Source organism: Gavialis gangeticus, unplaced genomic scaffold, assembly GCF_001723915.1.
Source record: "Gavialis gangeticus isolate Ggan-Ray unplaced genomic scaffold, GavGan_comp1, whole genome shotgun sequence".
Taxonomy (NCBI): domain Eukaryota; kingdom Metazoa; phylum Chordata; order Crocodylia; family Gavialidae; genus Gavialis; species Gavialis gangeticus.
Window position 1 is genome coordinate 42368450 of NW_017729027.1, and position 24748 is coordinate 42393197.

A 24748-nucleotide genomic window follows, 5' to 3' on the forward strand; every position below is an offset into this window, starting at 1 on the left:
CCAGTCACTGAGCCAAGGGGCAGGGGGGATCCCCATGTGCTCAGCAGCAGACCCAGAAGTGGACCAGACCTCCCCCCCCCATGCTCCCATGGGATGCCCCATCTACTCCACTATCTCAGCATTCACGAGCCATGCCTGGTACCTTGAGGTATGTAAAAAAAAAAACATATAAAGCTGTGTCTATAGCCGAATCGTCAAATGTCTCCGAATCAAATTGGAGGCTTTCAATTTGTTTCGCAGAGATTAATGGGTCTCCTGATTGAATTCAGAGACTTGACCACCAAATCAGGCCGGATCTCCTCCAAATCGAATCAGTGACCGAAGCTTTATACAATCCTAGTACACACCCTCCCAATGAGTTTCACAATTATTTATTGACAGAAGACAAATACTGGGGACTTATAAATCCTAGATACTATTGCTAGTTCTGTCGGGAAGAGTGTTCCAGTGTGCCTTGGACTATCTGCTTCATCTTGGTTTGTCTCTTTTTTCTCCACTTAAGTCATTTCTAGTGCTTGTCCATTTGCTGCTGTTCCTGTCCCATATCAATTCCTGCACCTGTCATCCACTGCTCCTTTCTTCACCCAGTAGTGCCAGTTCCCATGTCTGTTTTTTTTCTTCTTGTTTTCACCTTCATGCCCACCTGCCTTGGCTCATGTTCCTGCCCATTCTCAGTCCTTTATCATTTTTCATTTGAATCAGGATTCTTCCATCTAATTCTCCCCACTGCCTTAGTAGAAGCAGAAACACTAGGATCACAGGAGAAAATGTGTTCTCCATTTGAGTGCCAAATGCCACAGCAGCTGTCAGCTTCTGGAAGGAATAGTTGTACCACAAGTACTGTTCATATCTTGCACCCCTTGACTGGAGCTGTGAGGCTGCTGCATATTCAGTCTGGTTAGCACATAGGAGCTCCAAACAGATGGAGTTTACTAAATACAGATGGAATCTTCAGATAATTTATCTTCTAACCTTTAACAAACCTCAACTGAGAATATGCAAATAGAGAGTTTTCAGGGAGTTATTCTTCAGATCAATTTATTTTCAAGAGTCAGCAAAAGGTACATCCTTGCTATCAGAACAACTTCCCTCATGAACTTCAAATTCCTGAATAGCTTTGTAAAGAATTTTCTATGAGACATTTTTAAACATGTATACAGTGGCGTGTTTTTCCTAACGTCAAGAATGAAAATGTCTAAAACACTTTCGCTAAAACTTTCAAAAAAAAAAGAAAAAAAACCCCCAAAAGCACAAGCTATTAAAATATAATACCAAATTAGTAAAGTTTGATGGTTAAAATACCCTAAAAACAGGACTTTATACTTAATTTTTCCTAACATTTTCTGTTATGTTTCTACCAGTTCCACCTGTAGTTTGAGAATGGTTTGTATCTCATGACCCTGCAGCATTGGTTTGTAAATTGAGAAATGTATTTCCAAGCCTGGTCCTGATTTATAAGTTATGTGCCTAATTAATAAGTCATGAAACTATCTATAAATCATATGTCTCATTTTTGTCACTTAACTTTCTTGTAAGTTTTATATCTGATTTATAAGCCATGCTATCAATTTATACATCTTTACAGAGGTCAGAAATGTTATTGGTTGACATGGCTGTCATAGTACCATATCACTGGAAGAAAGTTGTATAACTTAAAACACATGAACTTTCCAAGCTAATAAAAGCAAATTGATACATACTTACAGAAAGGGCATGAGAAATGACAAGAAAGTGAGTGGCGGTAGAGGCATTTACCAACTAAGTTGGAATTTCTTTGTAACTGTATACTTTATAGTAAGTGGCAGCAAGCTTGCCTATTAGTAGGTGTGTGTGAAATGGGCTGTATTCAATTTGAATTCAGCCCAAATCAGGGACAGTGATTCAATTCGTTGATTTGATGCTGATTCAGAAAATCAGTGATTCGGTCATAGACACAACTTTAAAGGTTTTTTCTACATACCTCAAGGTACCAGGCACGGCTCATGAACTCTGTGATGCTGGGGTGGATGGAGCATCTCACCACTTCTGGATCCACTGCTGACCATACAGGGGACTCCCCCGTGCTCCTGTGGGATGCTCTATTGACTCCATCATCGCAACATTCATGAGCTGCCTGGTACCTTGAGTTATGTAGAAAAAACATTTAAAGCTGTGTCTATGTCCAAATCATCAAATCTCTCTGAATCAATTCAGAGGGTTCTGATTCAGATTGGAGAGATTAAAGGGTCTCCTGATTTGATTCAGATTTGGAAATTCGGCCACCAAATCAAATCAGTGACCAAAACTTCACACAGCTAAAAAATATTAGCATATTTATTTAAACCCATTAATTTCAGAGACTCTTAACTCACACACAGAAAAATGTGCCCTGGATTGTATTTGGCTTTTTCCTACAAGATCTTGGATTATGGGTAAACAGTATCTTCTTTGGGTGAAAGAGAGTTTAATTTCTTATGACAGGAATGCAAAATAAAATAAAATAAAGGGCAGGGGAGATTGCAGTGGGAGACATGTATGTTAGGAGTTAGGGACCCCTTTTTTTTTTGTCCATAACACTAAAAATATTTAGTTTTACAAAAATCATAACATGGGTGCCTTTGCCACCACAGCTATTGTAGAGGTATTTGGAGGACTTGTATTTCCTGCTCTGATGGAATCCTCTCACCACCAGAATTACAATGACCCATTTACGCTTTTTATGTGGCATAAAAAAGCTGGAAATATCGTGAGAACCATAGTCTGTTATGTCTGGTATTGAAAAGTGTTCCAGAAGAGTTTAACATAAGTAATACTTACTATATTTGGTTCTCTGTCAAATGTATGCAATATAGTTAACTACACTAAAAATGTTGGGTTCTACACATCTAAGTTACAGTCCTGGCTCAAGAAGTCTTGTATTTCTGGAGCAGGTTTCTAAGGTGCCCTAAGGCAGGAGTAGCCAACCTGCCACACAGATGCCACAACTATCAAGGGCAGCCTCTGTGAGTACCACATGGCAGGCTGGGGACAGGACAAGTAACATAGCAGCAGATAAGACAGAAAGCAGAAAACAAGGCAGCAAATTGGGCAGGGAGAACGTGGAAGGCAGCCTAGAGCAGACAGGGAGCACAGGGCTGGGAGCAAAAGGCAGAGCAGCAGATTGAGCAGGGAAGTGGATTGGAGTGACATTGGGGTAGGTACTTTGCTAGTTTGTGGCATGCCTGACAAAAAGGTTGGCCCCACTGCCATAAGGAAGAGAACTACTGGCAATAAATCGGCATGTTATGGTTTCCACAGTTGGTGATTCCGAGAAAGCAGAGCCAAGTCCCGAGCTGTAATTCACTCTAATCCAGCAGCCTTGCTAGCTTCACTACAAGTAAAAGGATATGTGTTTGTGTTTTAAGGGCACTGATTTGGGATTTAGGAAAGATGGATTTATTCTTTCTTTCATGATATGGCATATAATACTGGGTATGCATATATCTTGGAAGGGATTATGATTGCGTAAGTGCCCTTAATTGTGGCCTTTCCTAGATGTTAGGTTTAATACTTTATAACACACTTTTAATGTTATCTTATCTGTGTAATGTTTTTTTCTTTTTCAAGCATTACAAATATGCATGTCATTTTTCTAATAAATATGAGAGAGGATGCTCTGTCTCAAGGAACTTACAGTTAAAGTAACAAGGAAAATTTAGATATAATGTGGGAAAGCAACAGAATACATCATTTAAAATTAGTGTACGTCTTCTTTCTTGCACTCTTCCCCACAACATGTCTCTCACACAGGAACACCAAATACTGATATTAGATCATTGTAAAACTCAAATACTTGACCATTGCTGAGGCTGAAATGAAAATTTGTATGAGAATTCCTTTATTTTGGTGGGTTTAATTCAGGCTGTCACTTTAGTTTCTCTGCTTTTGATCCATATATCATTTTGTGAAGCTCAATAATAAAACAAGTCTTCGGGAAGATCTTAATAAAAAAAGAAAGAAATGTGAAATATGGCTTTACACATCAGAGTTTGGGAGTAATATTTGATAATGATGATTGAATAATGAATTGCTCTGTTAAATCAGGTTCACTTATATATCAAAGAATAGAGAATAATAAAATTGATATTTATATTAAAATCAGAAAGCAGTGAGTTACAAATTTTTTTGAGTGGCCTATAAATCACAATATGATTGTCAAATGAATCATATGACTTACAGTCACTCCCATGATTTATAAATCAGCCATATAATTTATAATATAGATCCCTTGTATGGTTTCTCATTACATTTTACTCCTTGCATTTAACTAGTCTCTCTTAATATGTGCGTTAACTAATCCCTCTAAATCTCCCACACCTAAATGATACTCAGGATTACCATCATCTACATGGAAGCATTTCCCAACTTCCAAAAGTAAAAGATGATAAAATTATGCCTAAAAACTTTTATTTTACTAAACCACGGGTTGTGGGGGGGAGGAGTGAATAGTTTATATTCACAAAGTAAAGCACTTTCTGACTGGCAAATTAAAGTTGTTTTTAAATGTCCCACAGATTGTGACAAGATTAAGAGACATATTACCAATAGATTAGTACTACTTTTGTCTGAAATCCAGTTAGTGCTTTCTTGTTCTGTGTTGGAGATTATTGCTGTAAATTCTGTGTCCTGAATTTGCAAGAGTAAATTCTGAAATCCAAAGTCATAAGCAAGTGTATAAACCAGGATACAGAGAGTTATTTAAAAAACTCAGTATTTCAGCTAATTTATCCTACAGGTAATATAGTAGAATTCCTCTCATATACTATTCTTCTTGGGAAAACTATATAGACCTATAAAGTTACAGTATGTATCATCATTATTATCTCTTGGTTCAATTACGCTACAGCTGTGAACCTCTCAATCGATGAACTTGGCAAATTTTCAAATATGTCCGCTGATTCAATGTTTTTTAGATATCTGAGTAATTTACTATTTCTGATTACCTTTTCTGTTTCAATCTGTATATGTTTTTGATACTTTCCTTAGACAAGAATTGTCTTTGGGATCTTATATGAGAAACTGACAACGCTTAACAAGTAGAAATAGTAATGACAACAGTAACAATCCCTTGACATTTTTAAGAGCAGGTTAGATAGACTTGGCTAAGATGGTTTAGTTGGGATGATTCTGCTTTGAGCAGGGGGCTGGACTTAGAGGACCTCATGTCATCCCTTCCAGCTCTACTTTCCTATGATCTTTTGAGTCTGTGAGCAATGTTTATAACAAAATTGTCAAAGTTATTGTTTGATTTCCATACATTAGATATAATGGCTCATGTATGAAAGATCATGACACCCTAAAGGCAAAAGCTGCCTACTGGGTGCATCTACGCATGAATTTACATCATATTAAACTTACTGCACAGCAAGTTACTGGCATTCACACATGCAGGTGACCTGTGACTAGATTTAATTCCAAGTCAGAGCAACCTTCCATGTGCTTCTGGGGCCACCAGGGGGGAGCTCCAATCTCCTGCCACATGGCTGCCAGCACTTGGCAACCATGATGAGGCCACAGGCAGCTGCTACCATGTGGTGGCCATCTTAAGGACTCAACCCTACCTGCACAGCCCTATCCATCCCATCCCCTGCCCAGGATCCACATGGCTGGCACAGAGCCAGCACGTGGCATATCCCTCCCTGCCCACCCTATGCCACCCCTGCCCCTTCCTCTTCCCCTGCCCCTGGCAACCAGCAGGCCCCACTGCTTTGTGTAGCTTGGTGTAGGACTCCCCGTGCCAGGTGGAATCCAGCTCTTCTGGGTGTCTACAGCCTGCAGTGGGCTGGGGGCTGGAACCTGGCCAGGGCCTCCTGGCCTCTCCCAGGAAGGAGCTGGTGCAGCTAATGGCTGGCAGTGGTGTGGTCGGCTGCTCCTTGTGTCTCCTGCAGGCTCCTGGAGCTGTGGAGCAGGGCGGAGGCCAAGACAGCCACTGCAGGGCAGGATGGTCCAAATTTCACTCCCCTGGTGACGAGTCACCAGAGGTTTCCGGGTGGAGTGCGGGTGCAGCTTCCCAGGGTGCCAAAATGTGGGTCAGCTCCCACATGAAGGGCATGGTCCTGGATTCCCCACTGGACTGGTGATTGTAGCTGATCATGGCCACACACTAGACCCACAGGTCCTTGGCCTTCCCACAGCACTGGCGCACCAACTGGGGGTGGCCCCACACCCACCTCCCAGCTGCTGAAGCCTCATAAATGTGTGCATATGAGCACCCAACCTGGGCAAACTCCCTCAAGACATTCTCTCTGCCACACAGTGCCACAAGGATGTTCATGTCCTCCCAGATCAAGTTGGCATCCCTGGGGCTGCAGACAGGCAGGTGCACATGTGCAGGGCTGGGTCTGGACATGGGGGAGGTGGTGGACATTGTCCCCACTCTGGATGACTGGGCCCCCACACAGTTGGCCCTGCGTGGCTGGCCCTGGAGGTTAGCCAGCAGCACCTGGATGGCTCACAGAAGGGTGGGCACAGCCAGGGAGTCAGAGCCATGTGGCTGTGGTGCTTCACCATGATCCTGCAAAGAGAAAGAGGTGGGGAGCAAGCAGCAGGAGAAAGCAAGTGCTGGCCCTGGTGGGATCACAGGCCTGGATAAGGGGTGCAGCAACCTGCAGCCCTTTGTAGCACTCACCTGTGACCAAGCAGCAGCTCTGGAGCAGGACAGACCTGGCAAACACAGCCTGTGGGCTGTCCAGGGGACATGGGGTCTGCTGGGCTCCACCAGCGAGCACAGGCTCCTGCAGGCTCCTGGAGTGTGTGCCCCACAGAAGAAAATGGCTGCAGGCTTTTCTGCCATGAAGCCAGACAGCAACCCAGCCAAGCACCAGCAGAGGGGGCCAAGCAGGAGCCCTGGGGCTGGGCTCTAGCTTGCCCCCTGGTGGCTGGGCAGACCCAGCTGGGAGGCTGTCATGTTACTATGGAGTAATACACCTACACATATATTACTGAGCAGTAACAAACCTGGTATAAATTTGATACCTGCATAATGCAGCTATCAAATTTATGCCCAAGTTTGTGTAAGTTGCCATAGTTACTGTGCAGTACAGGCATGCATGTGTAGACATGCACCTGCACTGCACAGTATTTTGGTTAACCACACAGTAAATGTGCACATGTAGATTCACCCACACACTAAAAGAAAAGCCATTATTGTTGTTCTTGTTTTTATTTTGGGCTTTGTTTGGTTTTAGCTTTCTATATATAAGGGGGCTTTCATCTTCAAGAAGGTGATGATGCTGCATACCCAAGTTTAATAAGAGTCTATTATTTAATGATATTTGATAATAATTTTAAAACATTCTTTAATACTTGTTTAATGATATGTAGACATGTTGTTATGCATGTCTCAGCTAACACGGTTTTCCATATTATGCAAATGAGAAACAGGTTGTCATCAGTTGACTGTAGAAGATATAGAGGAACCAAAGAGGAACAGATGGAGCCATGATGACAGTGTCAATTTGATAAAGCACTGCTTCCTAGCTAAAGGTGCCATGAATTGACCAAAGGAAGTTAATTTTGTGGACTTTTTCTTTTATGAATAAAGGTTGGGTGTGCTTCTTATTAAAAGCAGAATATTTCTCCTTGTGTCATTTGGAAAGAATGATTCAAGAAGTGATAACTGAAGAAATGTTGGACTACAGAACTGGCAATATCTGAAGGCAGTATTATTCTCCAAAAAAGCACTGTTGCTGCAGCTGTCTATGTGAAATAACCTGAATAACAGCAGGAAAAAAATGAAAGCAGTGAGAGTAACCTGATAGAGAAAATCTTCGTATACACTGATCAGATTAGTGGTAGTATGTCCTGGGTCTTCTCAATATGTAGACAAGAAATATCTTAGGTAAGTCATATCAAATATTAATAAATGCCTGGAAGGGATAAATGTTAAAGAGCAACTTGTTGCAAAAACTGTATGAATATGCTATCTTTGTAGAAGAAGCAGAATTGGCAATCTTTGAGAGAAAGATGTTAAATCTCTGAAAAAGAAAAGGCATCACTGGGAGACTTGAATCCAACCCATGGTTAGACAAAAGGAAGGTGAGATAAAAGGAGAGAAACTGAAAAGTAGATCAATAATCAAGGACTTTAAGGGGGAAAAACACACCCCAGTATTTCATATTGAAACACTGAAGAAGTTGAAAAGGAATTGAAGTAGAAGCTATTAATAGGTCAAGAAATATGTAATGAGAGAAACAATTGTATTATATTCTCAGATAAAAAAAAATGTTAGAAAACTATCAGAGGAAATTGTTTAGGCAGTTGGTGGAAAAGGATTAGAAGGATATAGAAATACACAACCAGTTCTTGCAAATAGCTATGGGGAAGGAAATATGATTGTAGTGATGCAATTAATTAAAGTTAAATGCAGATCACAAATGAGGATGTCCAAAGAAGACTGAAAAAAAATCTAATTGGGAAGCACCGGGATTGGATGGAATTCACAACACTTGAGTAAAAAAGTTAACAAACTTTCATGTTCAGGCCAGAGGATATCTATTAAAAAATGTATGAAAAATAATGTATGAATATATGAAAAAGGTAAGAAGAACAATATTCATAAAAAAGTTAATAAAAACACATAGAAAAGGAAACAGCTGATGCAAAAAGGGTAAGATCTAAAACCTGCTTTCCTATGATCTGGAAATCCTTTACTAGAGTTGTCAATACAAAAACGGTCAAGCATGTTGAAATTAATGATAACTTATCAAGAGGTGAAGGGATGTGTAACTGAGGTGAAGTACCATTGGACGGTGCACGAAACTATATTGATGGATGTATATAAAGGACATATGGTTGTGTTTCATACAAATGGATTATGAGTGTTTGAAGTAGTAGGAAAAACATGGACTGTGCTTTGAATATAAGAGTATAGGCTGACTTTGCTTTTTTACAAGTGTTCTTTGTTATATCCCTGTTTCTGTTGCAATCAGAGATGTAGTGAGCTCTTGTAGTGTCTTGGCAGAGTGCCAACCACTGTAGAGTGGGGAAGAAGAGGAATCCTACATGCTGCAGTTCTATTTGCACTCAGCTAGTAGCTGCTTCTGCGACTAAGGAGCAAGCTTACCACATACCAGCTAGAGCAGGGACACTAATACCTCTCCCTCCCCACCAAAAACAGATCTGTACAGTAAGTTGCTTTTTTGCCATTTAAAGTGCTTTATTGCCATGACTTGACCAATCTGTATGGCTTTACAACACTTTAGCTTTAAATTAATCCTTGTTAAATGAGGTATTATATTTTCAGTGATGCATTTTGCAGCACTTTAGCAACCTACAGGGCTTTAAATAACTTTTGTCCGTTGGTCAAATTTCTGACCAGTGAAGAAGCCCCAGGAGGCTGTGGAACACCCCCTGCATTCTAGCCTGGAAAGTGCAGGGAGGTTCAAAGGTCTCCCCCATCAAACACTGCATTTCTGTCATGTTTAAGAGTACTATAACTTCATAGTGTTAGTAAATGTGCTCTAAATTACAGTGTCGTAAAATGTACATGGAGTACTCTGTATAGAAGCCAAGGCAGCCCTGTGTCTAGTAGTGTATAGAGGGGAGGACTGAGTGGAATATCACTCTTTTTCAGGATTTTTGTCATGGGAGGCACAGCTCCTCCCTCAGTAGCATATGTGGGGGAAGAGGGGAGTGAAAAGGGTACCAGGGGCAGGCCCTGACGAGCCTATGCCACAGGACTGCTGCAGTTGGTGTGTCGTGTTCAGCCACAGGGCTGCCAGCTACTATAGCTAGGCTGCACTTGTCAAAGGAAACTATCTTGAAGGGGGCATTCTAGTCTCCCTGGTAAATCAGGTGCCCCCTGTAAATCAGCACCCATGGCGGGTACCCTGCCCTAGTTGTGCAAGTTTCTGCACTACAGGGTGCATCTACAAGAGATATTTATTGTGCGGTTGACTAATTAACTATGCAGTAAATGTTGCATGTCTATACATGGGCCCCTATTAGGCTGGCGTAAACTAATTTACCCTGCAGTGTGGTAGTATAAGTATTATCGTCCTGTGCAGTAAAAAACTCCACAGCAGCGCATGTGTAGATGCTGCTCTGGCTGGTTGGGGCATGAGGGTACTACAGTGCAGAGGCTGACTGCTGGCTACCACCACAATAAAGCCCCTTTGTGCCCCAGATAACCCCTCTATAGCACAATGAATTGTGGGGAGAAGCCCTGGACTGGCAGGCTGACCCCAGGCCCCACTACCGGCCAGGGGTGCTCCAATTTGGCTCAGTGTGTTGCACATGAATAAACTCCAGGGCTTATTGCTCCCAAGTGCACATTCAAACAGTGTGCCCAGAAGCAATAAGCTCTGGAGTTTATTCATGCTCATTAAGTGCATGTGTAGACATACCCTCCAAGACCTACAAAAATGCTATTTACTGACTAAATATGGGAGGCTTATTTCATATTTTATGTATGGACAACCTGGAAATATAACACAAGACTAGAGATTAATTTAATGATTAAAACAGTAGAAAATCATTCAAAGAAAACTATAAAAGTGTATGTGTTGTACAAGTGTGTATTTTTAAAGATCAAAAACTGAACTGTACATGTCACAGAGAATAGAAATGGATAATAGAAGACAACAATAATATTGGATGTAAAAAATATTTGAAAAAAACAGTAGTCAACAAGAATTATGCAATAATTGTGCGATAATTCTGTAATTATGCAATATTGCCTCATAATTATTATGCAATAATAAATATATTTAGGGCTCCAATACAGAAATCCAGTTTGTGAAACTGATCAAGTTTGGTCTAAGGGAGCTGGAGAAGGGGACTGAAAAAAGATATTTTCTGTAAACCTCCTGAACATGAAGTCATATACAGATAGATTTTATGCTGATAGGAAGGACAGAGGAGCAGTTGAGGCTATTCATTGAAGAACAGCAGCACAGTACAATAACAAACTGTATCAGGGATGTATTACCTGGATTCTGGAACCAAGCTGTAGAAAAAGAGAGCATAAAATCAACGGTGTTCAAGAACTATGTGCTATAAAACCAAATGTTATGGCTAAGAAAAGAAAAAGGGAAAATGTTTTAGCAAGATTTTGGTTCTCTTTTTGCTGAATTTTTTTTTAATGAAAATGCAAGAAAAGATTGATACACAATATAAATTTTGGAAGGAGAATTTCAGTCATGAAATGTTTACTTGGTTTTTTTGTTCTGTCTTGAGAACTTCTGGGGTGGATATCACAATAGCATTGTATTTGCTTATCAGAAATTTGCTTTATTAAAACCCTGCACCATATGTGTAACCCTTCTGTTGGGCACCAGTCAGCAGCAATAAGGGCCAGGTTCAATTTTGGGATACTAAGTATATTTTAAATATATTTTAAATATAGTTTACCTTGGTTTGAGTTCCCACCCAGACCACCTGGGAAACCCCCTCCTTGCAAGCAGTGTAAACACAGAGGATAAATTTATTACAGAAAAATGAAGGCAAAGAAAACAAAGAACAACACTAAATACAATTTTAAACACTACCAACTACAAGGCATAGTTCATAGATTCATGTGCTTCACCCCTTTGCAGGCAGTCTGGGACTTGGGGTTCACCCAAAAGGCAGTTCCAAGAGCTTGCACCCTTGTACCTGTCCTTCAGCAATGGGCTGGAGAGTGGGGCTTCACCAGAGAGTCTTTTGAGCTGTTTCTTGGGTTCACTTGGCTGTGGAAAGCTGCTAGACAGCATGGGTCCACCTGTGTTATAAGGGGCCCCTTGTTACTCCCTGCAAAGCTGCAGGGCAATCTTCTGCTTCAATGTGGTGGCCTTGAGGGGTTAACTGTGGCTTTTGTCAGTGTGCTGCACTCCTAAATTTCTAGTCCCGGTCTCATCTCTGCTGAGCAGAAACTGCAAAAAACCCCAAAAGCAAGTTTAGTTATGAGCATATGCATAAATATGCCATTAGTGTTTGTGAATCCTATGAAATAATTTGCTTGTGTCATTTAATTCATATCAATATTAAATGCAAAAAGGAAGATTTATATATTACAAAGGCTATAGAAAAACCATTAGCCTTGAAAAAAAATTGTTCAGGAATATCTTCTTCATCTTTACTATTGTATTTTCACCTTTTTGTGAGCATTAGATTCTGCAATTGTTGGATAATCACTTTTGTTTCAAGTTCTTGTTTTGACAACTGTGGGTGCATCAACATGTGATGCTACATCATCATAGCAACATGCTCCCTTGTTATAGCATGTTACTACAGTAATATAGTGGCTAAAAATAACTATGCATGGTGCAGTATGGACTGTTACTGTGCCATCATTTAGTACTTCCAAAACAACGGCTCAGTAGGGGCATGTGTAGGTGCGCTCAGAATTTTCTAGTTTTCACTGGGAGTTCTGTGAAAGAGCAGAACATCCCTCTTCTCTGTAATTATGACACACAGAGCACATCTACACGTTCATTAATGAACGTGAATTATGTCACATTAAGGTTAGTACCTGTAATAACAGGTGCTAACGTAATGTGCTGCAATCGGCACTGCTGCACAGTAGCACAGATGAATGCTTTTTGCGTGATGCTTAATGCACATTAGATTAAATCTGCTGTTCATTACCATGGATTTTGCCTGCTATGCTAATGAGCAATAGAATTAATCCAATGTGCATTAAGTGTTTCTTATAGATATACTCACAAACAAGTATGCATTATTTATCTATATTTCCTACGTAATATTTTTTATATGGCCTTTTAGCAAAAGAGTGATCTTTGTTGTCCTTTGTGGAATTATCTATCTTTAATGTACAATACTGTAAATTAATAATATCTATAATATTTCAATTTATTATTTGAAACCTGTATTTGTGTTTGATTAGTTGTATCTTAATTATACTAATTAGTTTGTGTTATTAATTACATTTACCTGTCAAATATCTTTACAGCTCTTGAATATATGAACCCAAATATTAATTATCTGTTATTGTTAGTGTTATTTTAGCACTACAAAGAGCTTCATTCCATTGGAGTTGTTTCATTTATTATGCTTTCTTCCAAAAAGAATGTTTGGTTATGTCTTCTATAATATAACATTTGTTTGTTAATCCTTTTTGCTTTTTCTTGGTAATCTGAAAAATGATTTTTGGCTAGTTTAATAAGTTAAGAAAATATATTGTCCTTTGCAAAAGGTAGGACTTTTACAACTTGTTGACAAATGATCAGCCTGAATGTCTATGGCGCAGTTAATAAATATGCAAGTGTAAACTGTTGTTCTGATTACTATAGTTTGGTTCTCTAATAGGTGCAGTCATTATACAGCATAATTGGTGGAGGTAATCAACACATTAAAAATTTGCTAGTCAAACAAATTTAAACTAACCTGTTAGATGTCCTTCAAAATTAATAAATTTCAAAGCTTGCTATACCTTTCTAGAATGTTAGTAATGTAATACTGAGCATCTCTATATAGTGCCTGTAGTTTCACATGCATATTCAATACTTGGTGTGCCACATAACCTGACCTTTACTGATAATGGCACTGCAGTTGCAATATCCCTTACTAGGTTACACAAAGAGTATTATAGAAATTTGCTTAGAAGAAACATTAATTTGTCTCAAGTTTATATGATGGAAAAGCTAACACTAGGTGTGTTAACATACTCTCAAGTTTTGTGAATATTTTTCTCACTGAATATTTGTGGATCACATGAAAAATTTTAACAACTGCTTTAACAGACAGCCTAGCTGGACAGTGCAGGGGCTGGGCACAGCTGGGACAGGGACAGCAGCAGTGACAGCGGCAATGGATGGTGGGGAGTAAGTGCAAGGAAGGGGAACATCCCTACCCTTTGCTGCTGCTGCAGCCACTATCAAAGCTTAGATCCAACTAAACTTAGATCCATGCAGCTTAGCTGGAGTGAGTAGGAGCAGCCCTGAAGTTTTCACCACCCCGGGATAGCGGTGCAAGCTGCAGTGACAGGCAGGGGAGGTGAGGGAAGAGAAGGAGAGGGAACATGCCTCTGAGCCATGAGGGGAAGGGAGCAAAGATTCTCACCTAATGTGAGGGCTTTTTAAAAAGTCATCAGATGCTGTTGTGGCACGGTCCAGTCCAAGACAGAGGTGCAGTTGCATAACTGCACCCACTCTGGATTTGCCCCAGTGGGGTTGTATACGAGACAGCTCTAAGGTGCTGTCTTTTCAAAACTGAGAGAGGTAAAAAGCTTCAAATATGGATGCAAATATTACAGATGAATAGCGTGCCACTTATCAGCCTGATTTTCATTGGTGCCGAGTAGGTAAATTAAGGGTAAATTGTATCCTTGAGCTTTCTCTCCAGCTTCTCAAATGGACTATTGCTTTCAGTCCCTCTTCCTTGTAAAGACTCGATCTTCCTGCACCATGTTGCCACTACAGCTAACTCAGTTGTTTCCAATGAGATAATCTAAATAGACTCTTCCTTTCTCACTGACATGGTGTTATTAGTCCAGTTATTAGTAGAGATCCCAGCTGTTCAGTTTTAATCTATCCCAGAAAATTTTAAGATATTTTTCTTAATTCTTATTTTGAGAGATGACTAAACAGTTAAAATCTATTTCTCTTTTCTTCCAGCTTATGAGTTACAGAACTGCCCAGATCCTCCTCCTTTTTTAAATGGATATATTGTCAATTTGGACTACAGCGTTGGTCAGTCAGTATCATTTGAGTGCTATCCTGGGTATGTTCTGATAGGTCAGCCTGTTCTCACTTGCCAACATGGAATCAACAGGAACTGGAACTATCATTTCCCCAGATGTGAAGGTAACATTACGATGGTGTTAGAACTTGTGCTGCTCTTTATTTGTATCCATACAATGTCCCTTTTCCCAAAGAATGACCTTTATCAGCTGCTGTGCTGAAAGTATTGTATGAATAAAGGTGATGGTGGCAGAGGTTACAGTCAAAATATTAATGTTAGCTTTGTAATCTTTTTTGCAGCAACTATAGTATGCTCATTTAGGGTCAGATATTGCTGCTACTGAAGTAAGTGGAAGTTTTACTAATGAAAGGCACAGCTGTAATGGACCCTCAGCAACAGTTGCTAGGTTGTTCAATGAATTTTGTGCTCCCCTTTGAATCTGAGCTTCTGTTTCTTTGGATTCCCTTGTGGAATATGCACTGCAATGCAATAATCGTTTCTCAGTACAACTTTCATCTTAACTTTCATCTAAAAGATGAAAGTACAGAAGGAAGAACATCTGACTTTTATTTTGACTTTCAAAAGGCCTTTGACAAAGTCCCTCACAAGATGCTACTAAAGAAACAAAGTTGCCATGGTCTGAGAATGAAAGTATTGTATGAATAAGAAACTTGTTAAGGAGGCAGAACAAAAAGAACAGAAATAAATGGCCATTTTTTATCATAGCAAAATAGTGAAAGATACAAGTTTCCATAGCAGGATCTGTATTTAATATGTTTGGAAAGGTAGCTAACCTGAGAGGTGATGAACTTTGTAGATGACTTTTTTTTAGATTAGTCAAGCTGGAGATGACCAAGAAACTAGAAGGATCCAGTCAAGTGAGGAAAGGCCAGGTACAGATAGTACACTTATACCAGTCTCAGTGATCAGAAGTTGATCGAAACCTGTAACCGTATAGAAGTTCAGCAAACGTAGACTGGTCTAAAATGGTGGAACCTGGTCTAAGATAATCTTTCTCAATGTGAACTCAAATCTAATCAATATAGATTAGACCAATGAATCAAACTTCTGTACCATATTCCCTACCAATTCAAGTTAGGTCACTGTCCTTCAGCATCCCAGCCTCCTTTGTGACTCCCCACTAGCACTCCCTCCCCCCTGCTAGTACCTGGCCCCTGCTTGGCTGCTCCAGCCAAGCACCCAGCGTGCCCTGCCTCCAAGTTCTCCCAGATCTGGGCCAGCAGAGTCCCTTTTTCCAACCTCACCCTCTGCCTCCAGTCACTTGCCAGGCACAGGCAGAGAAGGCAGGGGGGGGAGGGAGGAGAAAGGCAGTGTCTGTGTCCACTGCACAATCCATGGGACCTGGGCATGCAAGTCTCTGGGCCATGCCCCTATACTCCATCATGAAGCACCCCACAATATACACATAGACTTGAGACTGAGTCCAGAAGAACCCCTGTGCTCAGCAGAGCACAACAGAGTCTGGCTGCCATAAATCCAGTCAGGGACTCCTATGCCCTTGTGCTGGGGCACAGCCTCAAAATATAGCTTCCTACTGCAAGCTGTCTTGAGTCTTCCCCTGGTTGCAGGTGGTGTTAGTCACTGTAAGAGAGAGAAAGCTGGACCAATTTGTGGACCAGTTGTCCGCTGTAGTATGGCAATTCCTGTGTTCCTAAATTGTGAACTAAACGCACTGAATAATGCTTTCAGTTTCCTGAATAGGGTAGTGTAATAATTGCTGAATTGCAAGTAGACTGTAGCCTATGAGAGAAAGGCAGGGAGAGACTGAGAGAGAGAGTTACATGCATGCTTGTGTTGTTTGTGAAGGGAATCTTATATTTGTACTTTATTATATCTTTTAAACTCAATATTCTGTGAACTCAGCCAAGTACATTTTGAGACTAGCTAACACAAATGGCAACACTATACTAAGAAATGTAGCATATTAAATGTATCGAGATGTAAGTATACTTTTGGCCCTACACAAGAAAACTGAGAGAGACAAAATCACGATTAAAATGGAATTTAGGAATTACTAAAAAAAAATGCCCTGCTAGTATCAACACAGCAAAGAATGCAGGGGGAACAGGAATCTAATTTGCATTGTTTCTACGTACAAAGAAATGAAACATTTTAATTATTTTTATAATTGATGATTTGTATTATTTATATTATTAATATTTGTATTTTACTGGTGCCTGTGGTTGGGCTGTCATAGAGGCCCTATTTTGCTGTGTGATGTAAAAACAAAGTACTGAATAGTCCCTTTTCTGAAGAGTGTAGCATCTAAACTGAAAAAAGTGTTGTGGGGAGTGGCTCTGGCTCTCTCACGCACACTCATGCAGGTAGATACCTACAGTGATGTCTTTTTGGACTTTGAGGATCAACACAATCTGGTGGCTCAAAACCTGTGGCATAGTCCTTTGGACTCACCATTCTTTAGACACATGAATAATAATATGGTGGGAAGGATATTTTCCCAAGAATAGCCTGGTTTCTAATTCAAACTAAATGCCTAATATAACATAGGGAGCAAATACAAAATGACAGTTAGAATAAAAAGCAGTGTTTTTTATCTGTCCCTTCTATCACTGGGTGAGACCAAGGAGAATATTGCAAAAAGAGAGACTGTCTACTACAAACTTGAAGGCATATAGGAAAAGGGGTGAATGATTACTGCTGTTTTTCACTGGAGAGAGAATATTTGTAATTGCATATATACAATGGATATAATAACATATACCCCCTACTTTAAAATTTTTAGATTCTGGACAGATGACTTAGTACAATGCCTGCATTATGTCCTATCAAATATTTTTTCTTATGTTTTGGCAAATGTTAGCATAATAGAATCTAGAAGATGTATCATCCAAGAAAAAAGCTCAAAGTTCAGGTACATCAAATAGAAAAAAGAAAGCTAAAAAGAATACTTGCCCTAATAAAAAGTCATGAAACCATATGACAAAATGTATTTACTTGCCTCATCTCTAACAAAATGGAGACATTTAAATTCAAAGAAATTAATTGTTAAATATGTTCTAAATTTAATGCTGCCCAGATAATAATAAATTCAAACATATTATCCATATCAAGTAAATATAAATTCCCATACATTTAATCAAAAGAGGAAATTCTGAACTCATATAACACCCACAACATATATATTATATACATGTTAATATATGCATGTTATGTAAGGATAGATCTTTAGTTTTTTTGTTTTAATGAAGTGTATGGGAATTTCTATTTTCTTGATGTATATTGTTTGTGTATATGATGTGGATATTGAGAAGTTTAGCTAATGTATTTAAAATGTCTTTTTCATAGACATATTGCATATAGTTCTTTATGAAATGCATAAAATACTCTTAATTTTATAATAATATTATGTGTATATGTAGATTTGCATTTCAGCCAGAACAATATTCTAATGATGTACACACACAAATTTTAGTGTTTTGTATTCAGAAAAAATGTGGGATTTGCTTTGTTTTTGTAACCTGATATAAGAATATTTATTTCAAACAGTAAAGTGGCTTATGACATTCCATATACAGAATAATATGCTAGTATGTTAGAGACAGTGTACAATTTGTAATATTCTCAGCTATGCATTTCCTTGCTGCTAAGTGTATGGATTTTTAAAGGAATGTGAAAGACAATCGCAATATTTCTTGGTAATTTTACCTGGTTCCTTAAATGAAGGAAATAAAGTGCATTCAAAGGATATAGTCATGAGGATTTTGTTTCCTTTATTAACATTCATAAAAAATGAAGTAATGTCTTGGTTTAAAATAAATATTTTTAAATATATTTAAAATACATTTTAATATTCTTGTATGTAAAATTGCCATTAAAAGGAACTGTTTCTAGTGGGATTCTATAGGGATCTGTTCTTGGTACAGCGTTAGTCAACATCTTTATCAGTGATTTGTAGGAAAATATAAAACCACTGCTGGTAAAGTTAGCAGATGATGCAAATATTGTGGCGTGAGAAATAATGTTAGGAATTGTTCAGTTATACTAAAAGATGCAGACTATCTACTAACCTGAAGGAAAAGATTTAGAAAACTAAATGCAAAGCTATATAGCATTGAAAACTATGTATCCTGGAAAACAGTGAACGTAAAAAAGGCTTGGATCACATATTTTCTACATACAAGGCTGTGGCGAAAGAAGTGAATGCATTCTTGGATGTATAAAAATAGCAATGTCAGGTGGGTTTAAGAAGGGGACATTATCTTTGTATAGAGTTTCGGTGACACAATTACAGAGCTAGCTAAGAAATTTCAAAAGGGTTTAGAAGAGATGATTTGATATCTGGAAAATATCCTTATATTAGAAGTTTAAGAGGATCAGTCAACCTAGTTTGCCAACCAGACATAAATTAGGTGACATACTTGAACTTTGTAAGTACTTGCCCAGACATACAGGATGCGTCCAGACAAGTGAGCACATGCCTGTTGTGGTGCCTCAAAGCAGTTTGAGATGCCACAAGAGACATGCTAAAATTGAAAAAAATGTTCTCTGCACTGAATATTAGTAGCATGGGCTCTAAATTTGACACCAAGAAATCCCAGTATCAAAAAAACAAACAAACCCACACTGAAAAAAAATGGTGCAAGGCACATTCCAGAGACAAAAAGAGGCTGGGTCCTCCAAGGAGAAGCTCTGGCACCCAGCCAGAACATCTCTATTGGCTGTTTCATGCCCCTGCTGTTCCCAGCACCATGTACAGGGGCTGCACACCCTCGGACTGAGCTGGGTCCTGTCTCCATTTGCCTGGCAAGCTGTTGAGCCTGGTTGGCATTTCATATAGTGGCATTTCATTTTAATTTGAGAAGAATCTGGATTTTGGCCATTTTAATGAGAGAATTTGGTTTTCTTATGAGAGAATTTGCCATTTTTAAACAGGGAATACCAGGATTTCTACTAGTTGAGGCAAGGGACAGGACCTGGGAAGAGGAGCCTGCCCAGAGCCAGCATTGGGGACCCAGCTAGAGGGCACATGAGTTGGCTGACTTCCTGACCATTTGGGGCCAGGAGGGCATGCATTGACAGTTGAAAGTGGGCCACTGCAAGGAGCACATATTCTGAGTGATAGCTGCCCAGATGGCAGAGTGGGGACACCAGAAGACATTACAACAGTGCCACCCAAAGGCCAACTGTCCAGCTATGGCCCGCTGGCACCTGGCCCAGAGTTGCAGGCAGATCTGTTACAGTGCCCATACCACAGCTGTGGCCATGCTGTCCCCATCTGAATCTGGCAGGCATGCAGCGATGAGGCCACAGGTCCAAGGGGCCAGATGCTGCCACAGGTAGTCACAGGCCACAGCTAGGCACCAGTCCCCATTACCGGACTGCTGCAGTGGGTAGAGGGTGCTATAATAGCCAGCTAGGTCTCTTTGGAAGAAGCTGCCCAAGGAGAAGATATTTGATGATAAAGGTTCTCTATTCTTGTAGATAAAGTCAGAACAAGATCTAGATTTTTACTAAGTGATCTTGGTATTCTGATGGTACTTGCAGGAGGTTGCTTTAAATCCATTTTAAGGATTGTGATGGGTGTAATGAAGAAGGCGGTACCTTGGGCATGTAGGGCCCAAGCCATTTAGGACTTATAGCTTACAGCTTGTAGAATGTTATAGCTTAAGTAGAACATACAGACTTGATGCAGCAATTAGTGAGTAAAATTCCATAGTACAGGAAGTCAAACCAGATGATCATAATAGTTCCTTCTGGCCTTAAAACTTAAGAATATAGGCTCTCACTCATGGCTTTCCCACTGTGATGTAATAATGCTTAAATAGTATCTATGTCATAGACATAAATGTTATATTCCAGGCAGGGTGCTAATTATAGCTTATTTATGCATTATAAATCTTGTAGCCTGCTTTCAGGAAATGTTACAGTTCATTAAGGTGTCTCCTGTATGTCAAATACTATATGTCTTATTATCTCTCATAACTACACTGAAAGAAAACATGTAAAACGGGTATTGAAAGATCAAGAATTTTTTTTCACTTCTTATTTTGGGTGACCTGCAGTTATCGAGCTCTAGCTTAAGGAATAAAAAGAAAGTGAAGATGCCACGTACATATTTCTATATCTTTCTATATCCATTTTGAGCTTCCACATAATACAGAATCCATAAATTTCAGTTGCATTGCACAAATATTTGGGTGATTTCTTTAACTAACAGACTAAGATATATTTCCATTTATTTCCCTCTCTCTCTACAGAAAGTGATTACAATATAACTACTGTAGCTGTTTGAACTGAAGTGTGAAGTGATGCTCAATGGGGGAAAACAATTTCTTTTCTAAAGTCTTACAACCTATGCAAATTTTCCCCTAGGTTCTGCATATATATATTTATTGTTCCTAGAAAATTTGACATCACCTACAGTTTCTTTCACAGAGGATTGAATGTTCTGTTAAAAGTTTCCTAATAGTATTACCAAATCCAGCTACTGAATAGAGGTATTGAAAAAGTTGTCAGGTTCTAATTGGATCTTCCCTATATCCCACAGTGGGCAATGGTATCTGGAATCACTCTTTTAAAAAATTGTCTTTCCTCTTATTTTTTATTTTGGCAAGAAATGCACTTCTGTCCCCTTCAGTGACATCTAAACTTTTCTAGTTGGGGAAACCACATAGGTATCTTATACTCATGTAATAATCCATATATGATAAGCCTGGAATGTGCAATGAAACACAAGTGGGCCCTAAAACATCCTCAGATATATGTGATTTAATTCCAATGTGGTTTAATTTCAATATAGAAATAAAGATAAATGAGATTATTAATATAGTGGGTGAAAATGTTATTTTCTACAACAACTTTTAAAGGAGCATAAGAGAATGCAAATAGGAGTTTTATATCTAGGACTGGTTGAGGAAGCAAGACATTATAAGATCATATTCTAATAACAATCAAATCACATTTTATATATTTTTTGTAATTCTATGTATACTAGCAAACTGTTTGTGCCTATCAGACATTCACTATGCAAAGCCAAGTGTCTGTTACTTAATTTAATAATAAGAAAAATTGCTCATATACGGGAACAATTTAATGTGTCAGAACATTGAAAGGATTTCAAGTTATAAAGAAGCTAAGTTTTAAAAAGAGGTGGCATACCTATGTTTAGAAGGAAATAACAAAAGCTTGTTCCTAAAAGTGGTGGGGCTGTTTCCAATTTATATGAAAACAAGAAAATAAAACCAAATTGCCACTTACTTGAGGCAGATGTATATAAGCCCCCCACTCAGTAAAACAGGTGAGAAAATGAGTTTCTTTCTTTTTCAGTGTTCCCCTTGCTTTTCAGTGTTCTATTAATTTCAAAGCAGATCTGATCAGTCATTATATTATGTTGCATTGCATATTACTTGTTAAAAGCAGCAATAATGATAATATTTTACTGGAAAAAATGTAGAAACAACATTGTGTACCTGTAGTCTTTGTGCAATCTTTTTCCTGTTTGTCTTGAACTCATAATCAAATAGAATTATATTAGTAACATTGCAAAAGTCAGGGTGTGTGTGTGTGTGTGTGTGTGTGTGTGTGTGTGTGTGTGTGTACTGAGAATAAAGGCAGTCTTCTCATGTCTTCTCAGGTATCAATTGATGGAAACATCTATGCAACTAATTTTATTTCTCTTCTTTCTACTTTCATGAGGATAGATTCTCTCCTCCCTTTTATCAGCCAACCAAGAAAATCATCTCATCTCCCAGGACAAAGTGCCAAAAGATGGCACTTTTATGATGACTTTCTTTTCAAAAGATGGAAATATAGGTGTGGGAGGTATGAAGAGGGAATCTGTAAAACTGGATTGCTTCAAAGAGCCCTGGAAACTCTGTTGCTGGGGGGAAGCTTGTGTTTCAGACACTTTGTTGGGAGCATAGCATCATGTGAATTAATCCCTCTTTGGGTGTACTGATTCACTGCAACTATAGCAGACAGAGTATCCAGGAAAAAGTAGCAGGGAAATGTTTTGCTTAGAAACAATAACCTTTCAAGTAAAACGTTTGAAAAGAATGTGGGAGAAACATTTTATAACCACAGGTGCCTGAATATTAACTCTTCAGTTTATGAATACACACACACACACACACACACACACACACACACAGAGTAGGGTTGGGTACATTTTTCTGTAATTAATTTGCTGAAAAATTAGTTCTGGATAAACTAAATTATCTATTAATTTAGATCAAATTTAGCATATTATTGTCACTGAAATATAATGAAAAATAGAAAAACAATTAATTTCAACATTTTTAGATTAAACATTTTGATGTTTTTAAATCATTTAGCTGTTTAAGTATTTTTTTTAAAGAGGGAGGGTAAAGAACAAATCAGTAAAATGATAGAAATTATTTCTAATGTCTTAGCAAAATTAAACTTGATCATTTTGTGTACTCTGTTGTATAACTCCATTGTAGATTGAATTAGATTTTCCATTTGGGTGATATTCATGACAGTTATAGAACCAAAACAAGATCTATGCACTACATACATTTTAAAATAATTTGCAGTGACTTTCTATACAGTGAAAGAATTTTTATTTCTATATGCCACATGCCTAAAAGAGCTACTCAGTTCCTCTAAAAATGGTGGCTATACTTAATGTTGAGTATTGTAATAAAACTCTGTCCTTCCTAGGCTCCTGAGCAAAAATGTTTTTAGCTCACCAGTACCTTTACCTGAGACTCTTCTTTCTATTCAAGCTCCTAGTTTCAGTCTATACAGCTGGTGCCATACCATGGGTCAATCACTGTTGAACATGCTGTTTCTGCTTATGCTTATACTACTATTGGAACAGAATGGAGAGGAGGATATTCAAGGTGGTGGAGTGCATTTCACTGGTATTTTCTGACCCATAAAAATGAATGGTGGGCTCAGGGAAGCTCATTCAAAGTAAGATAGACTTGCCTATTGTATATGCAATCATTACCATTTCACTGGTTACACATAGGAGTTTGTAGCACAGACAAAAATAATAGAATTACAGAATTAAATCATTATGCAGCCCTGGGATGACCAAAAATGGTGCCAAAACTACTGCACGAGGAAGGAGACCTTCATAGAGAAAAGTGAAGAGGTTGATCCAATCATCCAGTTCTCTTATTAACATATCCATAATCCCCTTATTCTCTGAAAATCTTACGTGGCTTGCTGAGAACACTCCAAATCTTAAAAGCCATTCAACCATCATTAGAAGCCCTACCCCAGATTTGTACAGATCTGTGAATAATCAGTTAGCTATTGGCCCAAAATTTGTTTATGCTGTGGTAACAGAAACGTGTAGCACACTTAACACTGCGTTTTACCTGTGGCTGGTAGATATAACCACAATATATTTTATAATAACAGTTCATTCAAAAGAATAAGCTTTCTGAATTCTACAAGGGTCATCAGTGACACTCATGTGCCCATGTACTTTACATTCTGTTTAATTTGCCTATGGAATAATTCACCACCACGGTTTAATTCACCATTGTTCTGACTTCCCATCAGTGCTTCCCCTTACCATGTCTGATGATCAACTCTTGGATAAATCACCATTAGTCCATCTTGGTGTGGCAAATCAGCCAGTTTACTGTATTGCCTTCCATATGTCCAACACAATAATACTACTCCATCATTATGCAGATTATAGTTGCCCAGACAGGGAGGCTCATGATCACCAGTCTGGAGAGTATAGCAAAGGTGCATGATGACATAGTATCATGTATTTACCTGTTTAGACTGTCAGGGATCCCATTTCCTCCAAAAGTCATCAATAAGGTGTCTTTAACAACTGTTATTTTAGGAGATCCTGGGAAGCCCACTATCCCCAAATTAGGACAAATATTGCTTATTTTGTTTGACAGGACCCTGGAATTAAGAGAATAGTTCTCTCTTCTCAAGAGAATCACTTTATTGGAAAATTAACATATGTTTAACTAGGATTCAGATGATGTAATAATGGGAATGCAAAAACATATATCTGGGAGAATGGGTAGAGGCTGGATCTCAGGATCTGTGGACCCCAGAAGTTCTTGTTAATTTTTCAGTTCCTCGGATCCTTCATTCTCCAAAATCCTCAAGTTTACAACCACAGATT

The 24748-nt window shown here is 38.8% G+C and overlaps 1 protein-coding gene across 1 annotated transcript in view; it reads left to right on the plus strand.

The window, feature by feature from the left end:
* CSMD1 (CUB and Sushi multiple domains 1) overlaps positions 1 to 24748 on the plus strand; it is a 2474714-nt gene that overhangs the window by 2171903 nt on the left and 278063 nt on the right. The window contains exon 45 of the mRNA XM_019520340.1: positions 14574 to 14762. Coding sequence (XP_019375885.1) covers positions 14574 to 14762 — 189 coding nt within the window. The remainder of the gene's footprint in view (positions 1 to 14573; positions 14763 to 24748) is intronic.